The sequence below is a fragment of the Mesocricetus auratus genome, unplaced genomic scaffold (assembly GCF_017639785.1).
Source record: "Mesocricetus auratus isolate SY011 unplaced genomic scaffold, BCM_Maur_2.0 Super-Scaffold_100009, whole genome shotgun sequence".
NCBI lineage: Eukaryota > Metazoa > Chordata > Mammalia > Rodentia > Cricetidae > Mesocricetus > Mesocricetus auratus.
In genome coordinates this window covers 23,612,181-23,634,196 of record NW_024429193.1, presented here as the reverse complement: position 1 = coordinate 23,634,196, position 22,016 = coordinate 23,612,181, and the positions used below count along the sequence as shown (strand labels likewise).

At 40.6% G+C, this 22,016-nt stretch overlaps 1 protein-coding gene and 1 long non-coding RNA gene across 2 annotated transcripts in view; one reads left to right on the top strand and one right to left on the bottom strand.

Moving 5' to 3' along the window:
• Positions 1–6: 6 nt before the first annotated feature.
• Positions 7–2,525, bottom strand: LOC121142181. The gene is made up of 2 exons (XR_005879162.1): positions 2,273–2,525; positions 7–289 (listed from the first exon to the last, which is right to left on the bottom strand). It is a non-coding gene; the product is annotated as an uncharacterized LOC121142181 (long non-coding RNA).
• A 3,280-nt stretch (positions 2,526–5,805) lies between these two features.
• The window catches only part of Slc9b1 (solute carrier family 9 member B1), a 42,394-nt gene continuing 26,183 nt past the window's right edge, over positions 5,806–22,016 (top strand). The window contains exons 1-3 of the mRNA XM_040751759.1: positions 5,806–6,248; positions 9,967–10,051; positions 11,688–11,805. Coding sequence (XP_040607693.1) covers positions 9,968–10,051; positions 11,688–11,805 — 202 coding nt within the window. The 5' untranslated portion in view covers positions 5,806–6,248; position 9,967. The remainder of the gene's footprint in view (positions 6,249–9,966; positions 10,052–11,687; positions 11,806–22,016) is intronic.

The window sequence follows — 22,016 nt, the reverse complement described above, 5'->3', positions numbered from 1 at the left end:
ATGAGATAGTTTTTGAAATTTTTATTAAGTTTACAGAACTCTTAAAACTCCACAGGAAGGGAATCAAACAGTTTGATTTGAGAATGGGCAAAAAGGCCTGGGCAAGATGGTTCGCCAGGTCAAGATGTTTGCCACCAAGACTGACAGCCTAAATTCCATCCCCCGATCCCACACGATGGGCAGGAGAGAACCAGCTCTGCGTAGCTGTCCACTCGCCTGTGCAGACACACAAATCCATGTGCCCACCTTGATCTTCCCACAAAACAAATGAATAAATGATGTAATGAACCTGAGAAAAAAAGATGAGAATGGATTAGATCTCTCACTCTGAGAAGATACACACGTGACAGGTAAGATGGCCACATATCATGAGGGAGTTACAAACTAAATAAAAAGTATCATACACTTCTTGTTATGTTATTACGTTAGAAAGAGGAAAATCTAACTTGTAAGCAGTAAATTCTAGCAAAGATGTGGTCAACAGCCGATAGGAATGCAAAATAGTGTGGCCACTTTGAGAACAACTTGATGGTTTCTTAGTAAAATAGACATTTGTCATGGTATTTTTACTCAAAGGAATTAAAAATTGTATATATACAAAAACTTATTCATGTGTGTCTCTGGTATTCATAACTGCCAAAACTTAGAAACAATCAAAACATCTTCCCACAGATGAGTGGATAAACCTACAAACACTACTAACAAGAAACTGTTTAAAACAGCAAAACCAACCAAATAAATAAATGAAAATGAAAGAGGTGGGGCTGGGCGTGCAGCTTAGCTGGTAGAATGCTGGACAGCAAGTATGAGTACAAGCGCTGAGCCCAGCGTCACAGAGACCACATATGGCGGTCCAAACAAGCATGTGCAGCATCTTGTGACTCTTAGAGAGAGACATTTATTGTTCAAGATGCTAGCGTAAAATAAGACTGAAGAAAACAGCCTTAAAAAGTGTGTGGGCCGTAGGGGGGACTGGAGTTAATCTCAATTAGAGAACTCTCTTATTGATAAGTCTCTTCCAAAGCCCTCAGGAGTTGAAGGAAAGACGTGTTTATTAGAGCAAGGACTGGGCATTAGAAGCCTTGTAAAACGGGGAAGAGCAATGCCAACCATCGAGAGCCTTGTGCAGACATGGGGAAACACTAAAGGCCTGGGCAGAACTGAAAAGGCAACTGAAACTCAATTACACTTCAGTTCCTCTGCGTGTCCTCTGTAATAAGTTGCCATTTATCCAGCAGGTGTGTGGCAAGCACTGGGCTCCCATACTTACACCCCACTCCCCGACACATGCCCAGCAGAGCTGCTGTTTTATCCTCCTTTTCCTCAGAACACTGATAGCTTTGCCATTTTGTAGGTCTTGTTTACTCAGCTACGTGTTTTGAAAAAACTGTACTGGTGCTGGTTCTTATTGGTTTGAGTAAAGGTTTCACATAACCCAAGCTGGCCTTGAAGTTGCTAGGCAACCAGGGATGATCTTGCACTTGTGAGCATCCTTCAATATTGGGGTTACGGGCATGTACCACCACATGGGGCTTGATGAGATGCTGGAGACTGAAGCCAGGGCCTTCGGCATGTGAGACAAGAGTCAAGCTACTGAGCACCATACCCACTCCTGTTAGACTGGTTGTGGCTTCTTTTTTTCCTCCTCCTCCTCCTCCTCTTCCTCCTCCTTCTTTTCTGCTTCCTTCTGTCTCCCTCCCCCTCCTGCTGCTCTTCCTCTTCCCATTCCTCCTCATCTCCCCATGCTCTTTCTTCATCTCTAACCAGTATGACGGTTAGGAATCACTCAGCTCTAGGAAACACCCACAGCAAACAAACACAAAACACTGACAAGCAGGAATCAGAAGTTTCTGCACCTACAGAGTGCACAGGAGTCGCCCGAGGCTGCCTTGAAGGACCAGCTCCTTGTCTTGCTCTACTCTGCCCTGCCCGGGTGCATCCAAACATTAAACCCACACCACAGCTGCTGCTAACAAACAGGGTCAGAAACCAGAACCTTCTGAGAGGCATCACCTTCTCCTTCAAGAAAGAAACCCTCAGAAAGTGCAGCCTGCATCTCCATGGCCAGATCTGCATGGCTGGCCAGCCCGGGCAACAAAGGAGGCTAGGAATTCGATAGCTTTGTTTTGTAGCCTTCACGGTGCAAGAGGCCATGGCAAAGTGTGCCACACATGTATTGAGTTCCCCGATTCATGGAGGGCATTCACACACCACCCACATCATCACTCTGCCCAATCACGCCAACCAGATTAACCCATAAGTCTCTGGTTACCAAGAGAGTTCGCCAGATCTACCCCTTCCCTTTTGGCTTCATAGCTGTTTTCTTCAGCCAACTTGATTTCCTGTTGTTCCACTCTGTTCCTTTCAAGACTCCATTCAAGCTGGGTGTGCTCCTCCATACCCTGACTTGGCGGCGTAGCCAGGATGCCAGTGTTCCGCAGCTGAAGATGTGTTTGTGTTAGACTTGACTACACACAACAGGGTAATGCCAGAACTAGACCTTAGCCACAGGGAAGTTTCCTTTTCCTCCCCCCAAACAGTCTGGCTTAAAGAATAGGATGACTAGAATGTTCAGTGCCTTGGGTTCCTTACATGCTGTGCTGCGGTCTTCCACCTGCAGTTTCCTGGTCATTCAACTGGCTAAGTAACACGTCCCACAGAAGACAGGGACTTAGAGAAACTAAAGAATATGATTTCATCATCTCAGATGGGCTATGAAGAGTTCTGAGCCATCCCCCTAGTTTTGTTTCTCTGAGACAAGATTTAAACAGTATGTTTATACTTTCTTTCATTACATTATTGCCAAAAACATTATACATGGTGAGAGACAGGATCTATCTTCTTTCTTCCGTATGTGAACATCCAGTTTTCCCAGTGCCATTTGTTGAAGCTTTTTTTTTTTGTGGTGTGTATTTTTAGCCTCTTTGTCAAAAATTAGGTGACAGTAACTGCATGGGTTTATTTTGGGAGTCTCTGTTATATTCTATTCAGTATTTCTGTTAGTGCCAGTAATATGCTGTTTTTCTTACTAGAAACAATATATGGTAATATGTCCATCGTTTTAGATCAGGTTGCTTTGACTCTCTAGAGTCTCTTATGCCTGAATTCTACATTTTTTTCTACTTCTGTGAAGAATGGATTTGGGCTATTAACAGGGCTGCATTGAGTCTGTATTTTCCTTCTGGCAGTATAGACATTTTCACAAGGCAAATTCTTCTAATCCATGAGCATGAGAGAGCTTTCCATCTCCAAGTATTTTCCTGAGGTAATTACAAATGGGATTCTCTTTCTTGTTCTTCAGTATGTTTATTTGTTAATATGAAGATTATTTGATCTTTGTATGTTAACACTGTATTCTGCTTCTGCTAAAGGTATTTATCATATCTAAGAGTTTTCTGGTGTAGTCTTCAGAATCTTTTGGGTATAGAATAATATTATCTGTAAATAAAGATAATTGGATTTCTTTGTTTACTGTTTATATCCCCCTTATTTTTAGGCTTTTTGATCGATTCTTTGTGGATTTCACAGCATGCATCCTGACCCTACTCATCTCTCCATCCCATCATGCCTTCCCTCTGCCCTTGTAACCCCCCCCACACACACACACAAAAGAAAACTTAAAAAGAAAAACAAACCTTTTCAAACATCTGATATTACACAGAAGAGCTTTCAGGTCCAATTCAGGTGTGATGGTCTTTATGGAACATCTATTACGCATTCACTTGGTGTTGAGAGAGGGAAGCATGACTCTCTCATGGCTTTTTAAAAGGAGGCTTTATTGACTTAACTGACAGATGTTCCAACAATGTGGTTATCAAATTGCAGCTGAATCATTATCTTTCCATATTGAGATTATATTGTCCTCTATGGCTACTTAATTCTTCTTCATATTTTTCTTGGGATTCACAAGGATTTTCAATGTCCAGGCATAGCAGCCCCAGAGAAGGAGAGCCTTTTCACAGTGATTTCCATAAACACTACACACTGTCACTCACTAGGCAGGAGTTATGACTCCTGTGTGAAACCTTTTCTTGATGGGAGAAGCATCTGTCTCATTACCTGTGCTGTCCTCATCCCTGGAGCACTGTTAGAGTATGGGAGCTGAAGTGGGGGAGGACAGCCTCATATGGATCATACGGATGGAGAAGAGAGGGTGTGTGGATTCCAGGAAGTTTGAGGCTGGGGCTCTCTGGGATGCCAAAGCTACAAGTACGCCTGTGAAAAGCTACTCATCCCTGCACTTCTGCTCTAAGATTATTCTTTCCCATCTGACATCAGGCTGCTCATGGTTGCCCTTTATCATCACACTCTCTTCCCCCAATTTGGTTTTTTTTTTTTGAGACAGAGTTTCACAGTGTAGCACTGGATATCCCAGAACTCGCTCTGTAGACCAGGCTGGCCTCAGACTCACAGAGATCTGCCTGCATCTGCCTCACGAGTACTGGGACATTCACCACTACTGCCTGGCTCCAAATTTTAATTTATAAATCCCTTCCAAGTGTTTGCAAACCAGGTGATCAAGGCCATTCAAATTATTTCCGGAGGAGAGATAATGGGTCCTGAGTAGAGTCTTCAGAGTATCTCTATGAGAAAGAATTAAAGAATCTAATGGCTTATTTTATGGATCTTGAAAGTCATTTTTGTGCTTTAGGACTTTTCTTTGCAAATCTGCCTTCATAATAGAAATGTAGTAATGTAAATCCAAAACCCAACAAGCAAGAACAGCAGACATCATGAACACAGTTGCTTTAACTAAGGAAAAGACTTTTGATATTTCCCTAAATTTAAGTGGGTTTTTTACAAGATAGATATTTCATTTTACCTTTCTGTTTACAGTACCTTTCTGACTTCAAACACACACTTTGACATCCAGGATTATTTGAGAAGATTTAAAATAAATAAAAACTATAAATTCCAACATATAGCATACATTGTATAGCAAGTTAAGTTTTGATTGTCATGTTTAGAACAATCACAATTACAGGAAGCTTTCAAATGTTTCATGTTAAACATCCCTTTCTGTCTTTAAATAATGCTATACCTGTTCTGCAGGGGTGGCCAAGGTGGTTGATGCTGAGTATTGACAGAGGTGATTTGTTGGCCCTGTCTAAGAATTCCTATGTAATTTGACTAACAAGAAAGATAAAGAAATGAAAACAGTGGTTGTTTTATCTAGAGTTGGGTTTGAATCCAGTGAACCTATTGCGGGGAAGCTGCCGGTGAACCTAGTGCGGCAAGGCCACCTATAAACCCAGCACTTGGGAGGCTGAAACAGGGTGCTGGTGAGATCTGTTCAAAACAAAACAAAACAACAACAGAAAGCCCCAAAACCAGAAAACAAAACAAAATGAAGAGACGTTGGCCTTGAAATATGGTTAAAAGAAATAATAAAACGAAATCCATGTGATTAAGCATTTCGGAGCCACATTCTTGGCCACGAAATCCTTTAAGGACCTGACCCTTCTGTTTCCGGGAAATTCCAGCTCAGTTTCCGTCCTGGAGGTTGGGTCCCTGGCTCTCCTGACGCCCTACCCTGCGCGTGGCTTGTGCGATGACGGTTGCTGGGTCCCTGGGCCGGTGAGACTCGCTAAAGGACTTGTAGGCACGCCCAGTTTTCTCCATCTTCTGCTCCAGGCCCTCCGTTACTGTTCCTGCTGTGGCCTCCAGTTCGATAGCTAGGCAAGGCTGCCTCCCTCCCCTTCCCTTCCCTTCAGATCCCTTCTCACGTAGCTCCATCGCATCTCCTTCCTGATTCATTTCTTTCCTCTCTCAACGTGTATCTCCGGTTTTTCTTTCTCTCAATAGGTCTTGCAAGTAAGAAAGAAGAGATCTTTCCATCAAGACCGACGGCAAAATTAACCCACTGTGCAGATGCTGTTTATACAAATTGCTAATCTGGGGAGATGAAGCCTCACGTGCACCTGTAACTGCAGATGTGTCCCAGGATTGGTTTCTGATTTCCAGAAGGCTTTCGTTTCTCCCTCCACACCCCTGACCCGGATTCCTCTTGGATTTATTACAGTAGACAAGCAATTAACATCAATGCTTTTGAAGGATTAAGGACTGTAATTACACACACAGTGAGTGTGTCAGGCACCAGCATTCACAAGTCCTGCTCTGTGGTGGCGTTGGTCTTGGAATACTACCCTCTTAAGATGCCTTAAAAGCTTGTCACCGTTAGGTTGTAAGGTTCCCTGCAGGAACGCAAGGTATCCTAAGACTGCTAGCAAATTCCTGAAAAAGATCAGGTAGGTTGAGCAATTTTAATACCGTCAAAAAGAATGCTAAGTAGTTGCCTTTAAATTGTTTTTGCATATTTAATAGGTAGAATCCAGTCATCTGTATATTTTTCACACAGTACCCCAAGCCCCATGAAAGATCAAATTAGTTGATGGAGATATGCAGCTGTCACCTAGAAAGGGAATCTCTCATACTTCTGATTTTCCACAGGAATAAAATTGAGTTCAATGACTCAAATAATTGTGAAACAGTACCCCAAAAAAATCCTTACTATTGCCTGTGGGGAACTCATTCTCCATTTTCATCATCATGCCTATGAAAGGTACATACTGGGAAGATAGCTTAGTCTATAGAATGCCTGTTGTGCAAATAACAACAACAACAAAAAAAAAAAACAGAATTTGAATCCCTATCTCCTACATAATGCCAGGCATCATGGTGTGTATGTATAATGATAGCTCACGGGATAAAGACACATGGACAGCCAGTCTAACCAATGGGTGAGCCCCAGGGACAATGAGAGACCCTGGCTCAAAAAAAATAAAAGAAAGCAGCTGGGGAGATAGTCCAGTGAGTAAGAACATTTTCAGCGTAAGCATGACAACCTGAGGTCAAATCCCTGGATCTCAAAAAATGTTAATCAGCCCTAGTAATTAGGGGGGAAAGTCGCAAGGCATATTATCTATCTATCTATTATCTCTCTATCTGAAATTACATTTAGTATATATGAGTATACACTTATACATAGTTTAGGTGAAGATTTCCTATTTGGAATGACAGTGCTTGTAGACTACCTAACAAAACCCCCAACATCAGGCATGAGAAGCCCCTCGATTGTTGGTCCGGTTGTCCAAGAGACTTCCAAAACCTTATAGGCTACTGCTTTTGCCCTTGGTTGCACCCAGAGGGGAAAGTTGAGTTTTTATTGCTGAAGACACCACGTGCTGCAGACACAGTGCCTTGATGACCTGGCCTGGGTGTGACCTGAAACCTTCCTACCTGAGGAGTAGCTAAGAAATATCTCAAAGAATGTGCACCATTCCTAGTAATTAGGGAAACACAAAGCAAAACAACTGAGATTTCACCGTATCCCAGTCAGAATACCAAGGATCAACAAAACAACAATAAATTCTGGAGATGTGTGGAAATGGGAGCCTTCATTATTTTTTCTTTTGACAACTCTCTGTTTGGATCCTAAATCCATTTATGAATGGATCATTTTTTAACCATTGTTTTCTGAATTCTTTATATATATTCTGGATCTCAGCCCTGTGTTAGATGTATAGCCAGTAGAGTCAGTCCCGTTCCATGGGCTTCCTCTTCACAAAATTGTTTCCTTAGCTATGCAGAAACTCTTAGTTTCATGAGGTCCCACTTGTCGGTTGTTGGCTTTAGTTCCTAGGAAAGTGGGATCCTGTTCAGAAAAATCACTTCCTGTAGGGTATTGCCTATGGTAGTTTCACATTTAAGTTCTTGGTCTAGTTAGCCGTACCTTTGTGCGTATGTGGTGTGTGTGTGTGTGTGTGTGTGTGTGTGTGTGTGTGTGTGTTTGTGTGTGTGCAGGATGATATATACAGGTGTAATTTCATTATTCTGTATGTGGGCATCTAGTTTTCTCGGCTCTATCTGTTGTAGATACTCTTTTCTCCAGTGTGTGCTTTTGGCTTTTTTGTTGAACAGAAGATGACTGTAATTATACATGTTCATGTTTAGGTCACTGATGTCAGGAAGCTCACTCTCTCCCACAACTCCAGTTCTAGGGGGAGTCTAGTATCTCTGGCCTCTGCAGGCACATGCACACACATGCACAAACCCACGTGAAGATACAAATGCATATCACATAAGTTAAAATAGTGAAAATAAATCTTAAAAAACAAAAACTCCTCTTACTGCTTTCTAGATTTAGGCATTGTCTGTAGGGAAGGCATGTGCTATGGTTTCTACTTTTTTAATTTGCTGAGGCTTTTTTTGTGGCCTGACATATCCTTGAGACTATCCCATGATGAGAATAATGAGTATTCTTCATCCTAAAGAATCTTTTGGATGAAATCTGGGATTCTTTGAAACTCTTTGGTCTAAGCACTCGTAATATCTTTCTCAAGTTTTGTTTCTGTATCTCATTTTATACTTTTTCTATGCCTTCCCTCTTTCTCTGAAACAACGATGCCAACGTTTGGTGGCAGTGCTAACTTCATTGTTTTTCAAAGTGTTTTTGAGACAGAGTTTCTCTGTGTAGTCCTGTTCTAAAACTCACTCTGTAGTCCAGGCTTTCCTCAAACACAGAGATCCACCTACCTCTCCCTCCCAAGTTTTGGAATTAAAGATGTGTCCCACCACACCCTGATTTTTTTTTTATTAATTGACCTCATAAGATCTGCATGAACTAGTGTGGCTGCTGGGATTAAAGGTGTGTGCCACCACTGCCTGGCTTACTAGTGTAGCTAGCTTTGTTTGCACTGTGATCTTCAGGCAAGCTTTATTTGTTAGACCATAACCAAAATATCACCACCACAAGGTTCCTCCCTTTTATGTTCTGGGGTTGCAAATAGGGTAAGAGAATACATTTTCAGGGTTGGGATGTTTTCAGTGCCAATGCCCATGTAAGTGCCAAGTACCGTGTCCCCGCCTATGTGTTGCCATGGTAAATGGCTCTGCTCCTTATTGCTTACCCAAGGAATGTGCTTTGAGCAAGAGATGTAACTCTTATAGCCTTTGTTAATATTGCCTCAAGCCTCCTGGAAAATGTGTGTTTAAGCTAGGTGAACAAAGAAACAAGGGAAAATTGAAACAGAGAATTGAAGCTGAGAATTAGAATTGAAGAAAGAGAATTAGAGAACAGAAGACCAGACAGAACAATAAAGAGCAAGACCAGAACAGCACATGTGTGAATCCATTCCGTACCATCCACATAGAAAGCCCTTAAGCTCAGTTTCACTATGCTGTGGAGCTTTTCTGTGAACCCTGGGCATAGCCTTGAGGGCTGGACTTTCAAGACTACCCATATCATTTTCATTTTCTTGAAGTCTCAGAGAAGCTTGAAACACACTAGGTAGTGGCTGAAATAAAGAACTTATTATCTCCCATATCCTTTTGATATGTTGCCCATTATTATGAAATTGGTGTGAAATAATATATTTCTCTAGGTCAAAAACTTTTAAAACGTAGGTGCTTGGGGCCAGTGAAATGGCTTATAAGATAGAGGTATTTGCCAACAAGCAGAAATGACCGGAACTCATCCCTTGGGATCCACATAGAAGAAGAGGACTGACTGCAGCAAGTGGTCCTCTGACCTACGCACACACATGAATAAATAAATGTAATAAAAAATTTTAAGCCTGGGTTTGTAGCTTTGGTTAATAACCTTAAGTGAATATTTAAAATTTTTATTACTCTGTGTGCTGTGTGCGCGCGCGAGTCACGAACACAAGTGCGTGTCACAGCACACATAGGAAGTAACTTGTGGGAATCAGTTCCTGCCTTCTATCATGTGGTTCCCAGGGACTGAACTCAACCCATCAGACTTGGCATCTGGTACCTTTACTCACTCGCCATTCCACTCGCCTTAAGCAAGTATTTAGATTTTTTTTTCTGTAAAGGTATCTGACTTGGCTATGATAAAAAAATGTATTTAAATATTTTAAACATTAATGTTACTTAACCATATTTGTTTTCATGTGGATTTATAGATTTGCCTTTTCTTTCAAATTATTTTTCCTTAAATATCAGCATGTATGACACAGAATCAGTCAAGAAGGACAATGAATCCCAACTGTCTACATTTGCTACTGTACAGTCTACTACAGTTACTCAGGTAAAAACGTAAAACTACGCTGTATGTTGAGTTCTGGGGAGATGACTCACTGTGAGAGCCTGAGGATCTTAGCACCCACCTGGAAAGCCAAGTGTGGTGCATGTGCTTAGAAGCCCACACACCAGGGAGCAGAGACAGGCAACAACTGGCCTTCCTGAAACGGAAAGCCTCCTGTTCACTGAGAAATCCCAGGCTACGTAGCAAGATACCATTTGTTTGGTTCTTTTATATAGATGTCTCTTAGATATGCCTGTAAAAAAGTGAAAAATATAATTTTGTAATAGCTGTTAGATTTTAATGGGTTCTAGAAAATGAACGGGAAGGATGAGACAGATGAAAGGAATTATGACAGTGTTTTGGACCCAGACTGGGTAGGTTTTTGGGAATAAGGCAAATATGGTGTACTTCCTTCTGTGTGGTAGAAAATTTAAGCAATTGAAATCAATGAAAGTTAAGTATTTTGAAGAAACCAGAGGGAGGGTTGTCTTCTAAGCATATAGAGTAAGCCATTAAGCCTTTGTTAGAATTATAAATTGCTATTTTTTAAGTAGAGGTGCCAACAATTCTTAAGCCAGAAAGCCCAATGTAAAATTACAAACATCCCACCTTGCTTCTTATTGCTTTATCAGTAATTAATTCATCCTAGTCTACATCCATTTATTGTACTCTCTGAAATTATAAGGTAGGATGCTCTGATTTACTGTGTGTGGCTTGTGACTTTCCATAACCCTAATAAAAGCCAGCTGTTGTGCTTTCAGCATTCCATACAGTGATGGAGACGCCAGAGAGTACCTCTTCCCCAAACACAGCAGACTGGTCATTAGATCTGAGAACCTTGTCTCAAAGAGCGGCAGTGTGAGTCCTTAGCCATCAGGTGCAGAGTTGGCTCAACGATTCTTTTTAACCCTCTGAGCCCTCCATTATCTGCGCAGTCTAGCCTTTTCTACACTTCTGCAAAAGTGCACTCAGAATGTTAGCAGCACACACAGTGCTGGCCCGTATGTCCACCCACCCATCATGACAATGGTACGGTAGACACAAAGGTCACTATTCCAAGGATAACTCTGGGTTTGTTGTTGGAATTGTTTGTTTGCATCAGGAGAAGCTTCTCTGCATTGTCACACACCACAAGCATCTCACTAACTCAGCAGTTTCATAGTTACATTAGCATTCAAAGGTTGGGAGGGAGGACTGATATATACCATAAATTATCAAAATGTTACGTATAAATATTAGTGGAGGCAAGCTTGAATTTCTGAGCATGTGGCCTCTGATTTTCTCATCTTTTCAGTTATATTACTTTTCACATTTAATGTTGCAATTTAGTTACAATTTTATTTCAGGAAGGTTTCAGTGATTAGTCTGAGGGAGATAAAGGGTGGACAGGTTCAGTCTTTGAGCCTGCACTAGAGACTCACTTGTTCCGTATATAAATGCTGACAATAATGGAGATGCAACTGTATTAACACGGTTCCTTGCAAAAAGCCTGCTGTTACATCCCCTCGTTCTGAAGAGTGCAATGTGTGTTCCCCTTGTTGACAGTAATGCGAATTTAGTTATGAAATGTAGCAATTGCCTACATTCATAAAATTATGTGGAGAGTACAGTTCTTAAAAGAGTTCTTGTTTTATTTCAGATTTCCAGTAATACCAGTGATGTTTCTCACGAGGAAATAAAGAGAACGAAACAAGTGAACAGAAGTACAAATAGTTATTGTCCTCCACAAGGAACACTCAATAAACTAATTACAGATGGTATGTGAAATAAATGTACATGGGGAGGAAACGAGGAGTATATGTGCCTAATAAAACGCAGATAATAAGGCCACTGCAGAAGATGTATATCCTAGATGGCAAGCTCAGGTCTGAGCCATATGTAGATGAAACAAATATTTCCTCATCTTTTCAAAACCAAAGTATTGCTTGATTCTTTTCCATGTATTCTAATGTTAAATTTGAGAGTTAGAAGCCACGTTAATTGAAGATGCTTGTTGGAGACTTCCTTTTGATGGTCTTAGCTAGAAGTAATATTGTCCCTGGCAATATTAGGTTCTTAACATTAGGCCCCAGATTTTAAAATAGCTGTGGCCTTATGTAAAATTCGCATCTTATTGTTGCCAAATTTTTATGAAGAGTTTTTTCTTATTTCTTTTTTAATTTGTTTATTTTTAGTGCATTGGTATTTTGCCTGCATGTATGTCTATATGAAGGTGTCAGATCCCCTAGAATTGGAGTTTCAGACAGCTGTGGGCTGCCGTGTAGATACTGGGAATTAAACCTGGGTCCTTTGGAAGAGCATCCAGTGCTCTTAACTGTTTGAGCCATTTCTCCAACCCCCTGGTTTTTTATTTCTTTATGAATATTCTACACAATTAAACTCGGAGAGATTTTGACAACCAACTATATATAACCCATACAGAACAAAAATTAGACTAAACACAGTGAAGCATAAATAACTGAAGTTTTATTTTCCATGCATTCTAACTTGGTCTTTGCCAACTTTAAACTTTCTAAGGACCACGAATTAAGCTTTTCTCTGCACTTGAAAAGTCCTCGTGTGGCTGTAAGTTACTGGGCTCCTGTTGACATTGTGGTTTCTGCACATAGCTCTTCTACATCTGTTGGCTCCCATGTGGGCAGTTTCTAGAGTGTGGCTGTTACAAGAGAGGAAAAGGAATGTTCTTATGAGCCCCAAAGGTTACCCTTTGCAGGCTGGATTGCAGGCAGAGTTCAACACCAGTACTGAAATGTCAAACTTAGGTCAGTGACTTAGTTCCCTGTCCCCTTTTCTTTTGGTTTTGGTTTTGTAGTTTTAGGAACATTTGTAGAAAAAGATTTCGTAGCTTTCTATTTTTCAAGCCTCTCTCCATTTCTTTGGCATACACATCACCTAGGGTCTTACTGGTTCCTTAATACACACTTCCAAATCAAATTCAGAAGCACATTAAGAAGATTATACATTATGATCAAGTGTGCTTCATTTTAGAAAGGCAAAGTTGGTTTGACTTACGCAAATCAATAAATGTAATATACCCTACAAATAAACTGAAGGAAAGAAACCACATAATCACTTCAGTTGATGCTGAAAAGGACATTTGAAATTCTTTCGAATAAAAACAAAACAAAACAAAAACAGTTGAACTTAGAAATCCACAAAAATGACTCAAACACAGATGAGGCCTATCGTCGGCATTAAAGAAGAATGTGGGTCACTTCGGCGACTTTCCTCTGAGAAGGCGGGATCTAGTCTAAAGAGAAGGAAGAAATGTTGAAAAGCTTGGGGATGATGTGCTCTAGCACATCTGAGGTTCTCGACTGGATGAGTGTGAACGGTGAACTAGTGAAGAGACTGTTGAATTTCTTACCACAAGCCATTGCCAAGATCTGAAACACCTTCCAGCAAAGGCAGTAAAAAGGAGCGGAGAGTTCTATAATGACAACAGAGTCAAAGCAAACAGATTTGTTGAAATTCTGTCAGATAAATCCAGTGGTGATGAGGATGAAATGTGGAGTCTTTAGACGGTTGAGATAAATAAAGAGGAGCAGTCACTGTTTAAAAAAAAAAAAAACCTAAAAAAGAAAAAGCCAAACAGAAATCTACTGCTAAAAGAAAAACAAAAACCAAAACAAACAAACAAGCAAACAAAAAAACATGCTCCAGAAGAGTGGAGGCAATTGGAAATAGTCTGGATCTAAAAATGGTTCAGATGACAAACCACTAATTCAAACATTCAAGAAACCACCTCCAGACGACTAGTTAAAGGAAATAGCAAAGAAATTATTGGCTGATGCTAAATTGGAAGAAGTAATAAAGAAGCAGATTTGCTGAGTGGCATATAAAAATCATTTAATGGAGAGAAAGCATCTCATTAATATAGCAGTAAAACCTGGCGGGAGTGATCCAAGCCTTTAATTCCAGCACTTGGGGAGGTGGAGGCAGGCAGATCTCTGAGTCCAAGGCCATCCTGGTCTACAGAGTTCTAGGACAGCCAGGGCTGCACAGAGAAAGCCTGTCTTGGGAAACAACAAAAATCTAACAAGTAGAAACAAAAAGTTGTAAAGACTGGTTCCTTGTTATGGAGGTTGGGAGACTTGTTCTCTGATTTGAAGAACAAAGAGAATGTGCTTTCTTTCCTAAGCCTACTGAGTTGGAGAACCCACTGCTGACTTTTGGGTGTCACATACATCTGAGCCTACTGTTGTAAATTGAAATTCTGTGCAGCTTTTAGTTTCAATCTTGCATGGTAGTAATTGTGTTTTGCTTTTTATGGTTGCATAAATCCAATTTTGGATTTCTTTATGTAATGTCATAGGTTCCTGAATTTTAGTGTATTGATGTTAGCTTGCTTAAGACATACTTTTAATCAAGTAAAGCAAAAACTATTATAACCAGCCTTTATATGTGCAGAGAATAATGGAGTACTTACTATATAAAATATTTTGAATATATCTCTTCTGTGGTTGTGAAAACTTAGTAGCAGTTTGCTCATATTGGAGCATGGATGGTGGTGTCAAGTTGTTGGCATGGTAGAAGTGACAGATGTTAGTTTGTATTTTTAAAAACCAATTTAGGGATGAAGAGATGGCTCCACCATTAAAGGCTAGGCTCACAACCAAAAAAATATAAAAAACAAATTTGTTTTATATGACTTCTTGTTAGTATTTTGTGTGGATCAGTTTTTAAACTCATACAGGTAGGTGTCTATGCACTTATAAACTAAAGAATGTCAGTGTTGAGCCGGGTGGCAAGACAGAGCAGTCAGAGTTCAGGGATGGGGACACTAATGTACTGTCCAGTTCTGCTTTGCCCTGCAAGTGTCATCAGTTTGTGATTGTGGCATTAAATGTCATAGAAATTTTATTTTGAGGACAAACCAAAATCAGTACACCAGATCTCCAAAAACCGGGAAAGGCTGAAATTAAGCACCTTGGACTTATCTGTAAGTGAACGGGTAACTTCTTTTGACCATCTAAAATATTACTTAGGAAACCTGGCTACCTTCATATAATTATGATTAAAAGTATCAGATGTAATGCCCAAAGATGGTATGTAGTCAATGTAAGTATCCCTGACAAAGCAGTTCTCAAAAAACCATACATTAAATTTCCTTAATATTAGAAGCAAATATTTGCAGAATCAAGGTTACTGGATTTTAAATTTTTGTCAGTCAAGATTTCAGGTGGTAAACATGGTTCACCTAGACTAATTTTTTCTTTTGACTATCTTAATAAATAGCCTATTTCTGAATTATAAAAATAGGCTGTTTGGAAAAAATGATATTTTCTGTACTGAGTGTTTAACCTTTGCATCGTAGAGCAGACATAGAAAAACGATGTTGAGCATTAACAGGTATTTTCACATATCTGACTGGAATAAGTAACTAAATGGGAACTAAAAAATGGTCTTTTCTTTTTCTTGGTAATAAAGAACAAATCAATGTGAAGATGTTAAAGCCAGAGCATTGTAAGATGTTTTCTCTCTTTTGGGGGGCCACCACCCAGTTCCCAAATGAATCACACTTGGAGGCTTAATCTTAGTTATGAGTGCCTTGTCTTAGCTTGGCTTTTTTCTAGCCAGCTTTTCTTACTTAAATTAACCCTTCTTCCCTTTTCCTCTAGGCTTTTATCTTCCTTACTTTTCTATATCTTACTTTCCTTCTTACTCCGTGGCCAGCTGGGTGTCTGCGTGGCTGTCCCCTGATGTCCTTCTCTCCTTGTTCTCTTCCTGCTTCTTCCTCCTCTTCTTCATTTCTCCTTCTGTTTATCCTCTCTGCCTGCCATCCCCGCCTGTCCTTGCTCCTGCCTCACTATTGTCCGTTCAGCTCTTTATTAGGACCACCAAGTGTTTTAGACAGGCACAGTAACACAGCTTCACAGAGTTAAACAAATGCAGCATAAACAAAAGCCATAAATAATATCTTACAACACCAGAGTGAAACTCCAGAGCTTCTAAATGTATAAAAGTTCAACACAATGTACAGTCTTTGGCTCTGGTGAATTTCAGTGCATGGTGTTTTTTATTTCTAAGTTCTCCATAATGAAGAGTTTTGTTGTTGTTGTTGTTTACTTGTAAATTACAGAGTTCTATTTTTTGAGACAGGGTTTTTCTGTGTAGCTTTGTAGACCACACACACACACACACACACACACACACACACACACACACACACACACAAAGAAAATTACAGGCAATTTCCTTGATGAACATCAGTCCAAAAATTTATAATAAAAATACCTACAAACTGAAATCAACAACACATAAAAAAATCTTATACTGTGATTAATTTGATTTTATCCTAGGGATACAAGGATGGGTTCAACATGTGCAAATAAATGAATCTGATCCAGTACATAATAGCCTCAGAGACAGAAATGACATATGATCTCAATAAATACTGAAAAATCTTTTGACAAAGTTCATCATTATTTCCTAATGGAAACTGTGAAGAAACTAGGAACAAATGTAACATGTCTTGACATACTAAGAAGATATACAATAAATCTGTAACCAACATTATATTAAGTATGAAAAACTGAGAACATTCCCTCTAAAATATAAGGATATCCAGTGTTTCTATTCTTATTCAACATAATTCTTGAAGCTTTAGTCAAAGCAATAAGAGAGGAGAAAGAAATAAAAAGGATACGAACAAAAAGTAAGCCAAATTACTCCATGTCTTAGATTTTTATTGCTGTGATAAAACATCATGACCAAGGCAGCTTATAAAAGAAAATGTTTAATTTGGCTCATAGTTTCAGAGGGTTGAGAGTCCATCATGGCAGGGCAGCAGGGCAGCAGGACATAGACACACACAGCTATCTATAACCATCCTGTTTTCTACAAAGGTGTCATGAACACATTAGCGAAACCATAGCTTCATCAAAGTATGGCAGTAAGCGAATTTCATATCCACATGTAGAAGAATGGAAATAGATGCTTATCTCTCACTCTTTGTAAAAAAAAAAAAGTATTTTCAGATTGTATCCAAGAATTGGAAACTTCGAAAGTGCTAGTCATATTAAGAAAACATTTCGACCGGGCGTTGGTGATGCATGCCTTTAATCCCAGCACCCGGGAGGCAGAGACAGGTGGATCTCTGTGAGTTCGAGGCCAACCTGGTCTACTGAGCGAGTTCCAGCTCACACTCCAAAACAATACAGAGAAACCCTGTCTCAAAAAAAACAAGGAACAAAAACAAAAGAAAACATTTCAAGATATAGTCGTAGTCATAGGCAAGAACTTTCTGAAAAGATACCCACAGCTCGGGGGATAACAGCAAGAATGATCAATAGGATGCCATGAAATTTAAAGTCGTCTGCAATCAAGAAAAACAAACAATAGACATGGAAGAGACAACTTACAGAATAAGAGACCTTCTCTATCAGTTATACAGCCCTGGGAATTATATCTAGAATGTATAAGCTTTAAAAACTGAAAGCCAAACTCAAATTATCCAGTCAACAAATGAACAGTTCTCAAAAGAAGAAGTATACATGGGCAATAGATGGAAAACGTTCATTGTTTTTATCTAACTGGAGGAGGTTCTTCTACTAATGATGCCCAAGATAGAGACAGTTTGGTTACATTGCAACTTTTTTTAAATGCCCAGACGGTTCGTTTTCAGCCAGAAGAATCACCTCTTCTAGTTGGCAGTCCTGATGCTAGGTCAAATTTTTTGCCGTCTATTTCCAAAGGAACTGGCCAAGAGTATCAAGAATCTTTGTATAAAAGATTCCTAGCTTCTCATGAGTAATGTTGCGTGCAGGCAATTCCACCAGGCTAGTGGTCTTCAGCATGGCCACCATGACAGTGCTGGGGACCCTTAATATTGTGGTCAGTTTATATTATGAGAGGAGCTTTTCCCTGGCTGCCTTCCACATTGCCGGCTGTGCGTTGCCCCCCCCCACTCTCATCCTTCATCCTAATTTCCTGTGGTCAGCTTTCAGAACAGGGTGATAATTGCTCTCTCTCTCCTTCCTCAGTGCACCCCCTTTTAACTTTCATCTGCATTTATTTCAAGCTGAATTTGTTCCTGTGCCCTAAGTTTTTGTTTCTTCAGTTTCTTCTGGGATATCTGTTTCTTTTGTGCAGCCTCCTCTTCTGACTTTGAAACAGTTCGTTCCTTTCCAGTGAGCATCATTTCAGTGTGGCAGGGGAGCTCAGGTGTGGGCTAATCCCTCCGGCCATTAGCTCTGTAAATTCATGGGCAGTTCTTCGGTGCTTTGTTCTCCTGGGTGTGTCAGTGACTGGAGAATCTACGTCTAAACACTTCCATTCAGCATTGTGTCAGTGACTGGAGAATCTACGTCTAAACCCTTCCGTTGAGCATTGTGTCAGTGACTGGAGAATCTACGTCTAAACCCTTCCATTCAGCATTGACCTCTGCATTTTAAAGCATGTGCTGCAAAAAAAATCAGCATTCTGTTTTGGTCACCGACCCTGTATCCATCACCACTGTTTGGCCTGGGTACACCTACCATCTCTGCTGTTACACTACCCAAATGACACATATTGCATCTTTAATGACATCTTTTAGATACTTGGTGGCTTTCTGGATATGCATACCCTCAGTGGGCTGGGCAGTTTCACTGTGTTCTTAAAGTGAGCATGAAGAGTTGATCCTCTTGATTTGCATGATTTTGTAGGGTTTTCTAGGTCAAGGGAGCAGCAAACCATCTTCATGGGTCATCTCAGGCCACTTATAGCCCCCAATTCTCCTTATGATGTCATATTTACTCCTTTTATGGTTTTTTTCTTTTTTAAGTCCTGTTCAGTTTTTAAAATTGTGCACAGTCCTGAGATACATGAGGGCATTTTACACAAATACACTTGGATCCAATTCCCTTCATCCCTGCCAGCCTCACCCTTCTCAAGCTTTGCCATCCTGATAATTCTCTTTGTTGCCATAGACAGTTTTGTTTCTACTTTCATATCATACATACACATATGATTTTATGTATCTATATAAGACCCATAAATCAGAAATGAGAGAAAAGTGATATTTTTCTTTCTGAGACTCACCTAATTGATTGTCTTGAATTACATCCATTTTTCTGCAGATGGCAACTTTGTTCCTGGTTGATTACATTTTTGTTTACTTATCCCTCAGCTGCTGGACACCTAGGTTGACTCCATAACTTAGCTATTATGAGCAGTGCTGCAGTAAACATGGGTATGCAGATCTCTCTGTGATATGTTGATATGTAGTAACATGGGTAAACACCGAGCTGGGTCATACGGCTGATTGATTTTTAGTTTCTTCAAGGAACCCCCAAGCTGATTTCCACAGCAGATGGAGTGCTACACATTCCCACCAAGAGTTTGTGTTCCCTTCTGTCTGCATCCTCACTAGCATTTATTTGTTTGTTTTCGTAATGACTGCCACTTTGACTGGGGTTAGATGGAATATCAATGTAGTTTTCATTTGCATTTCTCTGGTGGTAAAGGGGGCCAGGTGTATTTCAGCTTTTGAGGACTTTCAACTCACTTCAATAACCTGTTTTTTTATTAAGTTGTTAGATTTCTTCTTTGGTTAGATTTACTCCAAGATTTTTTGAGGCAATTATGGATAGAATTCTTTTGTCTGGTTTCTTTTTGCATGTTTTCTGTGGGCACATTGGAAGGCAAATGATTTTTGTGTGTTCATTTGTGTTGTTTAATTTTGTTTTAGTGACGTTGTGTGCATGTGTCTGCCATGAGGCCCCTGCCTGACCTTGCTTGTATTTTCTCTTTCTCTCTTCACTTTTTCACCTAATCAGACCTTGCTCATTTATTTTGTGTACGCGATACTTGATGTTGGATTTATTTAAAAAGAACTGCTTATTTATTTAGTGAATGTTAACTGATAAAATTTTGTGAAATATGATTAAATATTGGAAAATATGTGGGTACATATTTATTTTATAGCCTTGCTAGAAGGAAAATACTAGGAGCATGGCAAGAGCCAGGATTTCCTAAGACTCTTTTGTCATTCTGCCTCTTGAACAGTGAGGTCCTTCTATCCCATAGCTCCCTGTACCTAATGTCTTTTATAAATGTCCACTGTCACTGTTGTCTTGTTTGTCTTCTCGTGGGTTTGATGTGTACCTATTATGAAACGTAGTAGACATCTGGTGATTTGGGGGGCATTTTATTCAGGTGAGGGAGGGAATACTCTGAGGTGAGTGCATTTTCTCCTTCTACCTTGTTTTGGAGAAGAGACTCTTCTCATTTCAGATCTCCAACTTCTTCAGCTTTGCTGACTGCAGCCCACTTCTTCCTCTTGGGCTGGTTCCACTCCCTGTTAGCAGCTCTCCGTGGCAGGCATCCCATGGTTCTGGCATCGCCAACACCCTGGGTTCTCTAAGGCAATCCAGACTTCACCTCCACAGCTTCACACAATGGGCTCTACAGGCCTCCATGCACCCCTGGTGCATGCCTGGCCTCAGCAGCTTTCACTGGTCTTCTGTCCTCACCTCTAAAGTCAGAACCACATGGCTGACGCTGCCAAGTTCTGCTGCTCGCTGGGACTGGAACGTGATCCCTTCATTCAGTTACATCTTCATCAGCTTTGTGTTTTCCATGGTTTCCTTTATTGCCTAAGATTGGCTGTCCTGGAACTTGCTCTGTAGACCAAGCTGGCCTTAAACTCAGAGATCCGACGTCTCTGTCTCCTTGATGCTGGTGTGTACCTCCACACCTGGACCTAAGCTATTCTTTAGTTACTTTTTACAAGTTGGAAGCTTAGCTGGGCGGGGTCTTGTCTTGAGGTCACCACACTCTTTATTTCTTTTAATATCAGGTTTTTCTTGAATCTATCTCCTCAAACACAGGACTTAGACCATTTCACCTGGTACCCCTTTTCTCTCAGATTGCATATTTTGTAGCTTTCCCTGCTCAGCTTGCTCCTTTTATTATAGATTTGCATGAGTGACCAATAATAACCACACAACAGAGTCAATACTAGGCTGTTTTGATATTTCCTCTGCCAATGGAATTAATCTAAAACTCCTCACTTTAGCCTCAGGCAGACTTTTCAGACAAGGGCAAAAAGCAGCCAGATTCTTCACTAAAATAACACAAGAACAGTCTCTAGCCCACATACTAATATTCTCCTCTTGAGCCTAGCCCCCACAGTTCAAATCACCCTTGGCACTACTGTCTTCTATGTCCCTGCTAGGCTGGCCCATTAAGTAGTGTTTAAAACATCCCACTGCTTTCCAAACCCAAAATTCACATTACTCCAATCATAAACATGGTCAGAACTATCACAGCAATACCCCAGACCCTGGCACCAACTTCTGTCGTAGGGTTTCTGTTGTGTGAAGAGACACCACGACCTCAGCAACTCTTACAAAGGAAAAACATTTAATTGGGGCTGGCTTACAGTTTCAGAGGTTTAACCATTATCATCATGATGGAATGCAGGCAGACATGGTGCTAGAGAAGGAGCTGGGAGTTCTACATCTTGAACTGCAAGCAGGAGAAGGAGACTATGTGCTATACTGGACGTAGCTTGAGCATATGAGACCTCAAAGCCTACCCTCAAAGTGACAGACTTCCCACAACAAGGCCAGACTCCCTAATAGTGGCACTCCCTATTGGCCAAGCATTCAAACATATCAGCTGATGGGGACCACACCTATTCAAACCACCACACCATGGCAGTGCTAGAGTTGGGATGCTGATGGGGACCACGCCTATTCAAACCACCACACCATGGGAGTGCTAGAGTTGGGATGCTGATGGGGACCACGCCTATTCAAACCACCACACCATGGCAGTGCTAGAGTTGGGATTGGATGTGAGCCACAGCATGACACTGTTCCTGGGATGCTGACAGCCAAACCTAGGTAGTCAGAGTGGTGTGGCAAATACTCTCACCGGCTGAGCCATCTCACCTGCTCTGTACCACCTTTGTTGACTCACCCTGACCACCAACACTTCCTGCACGTGGGTACCTTGTAACTATCTCCACAACGTCCAG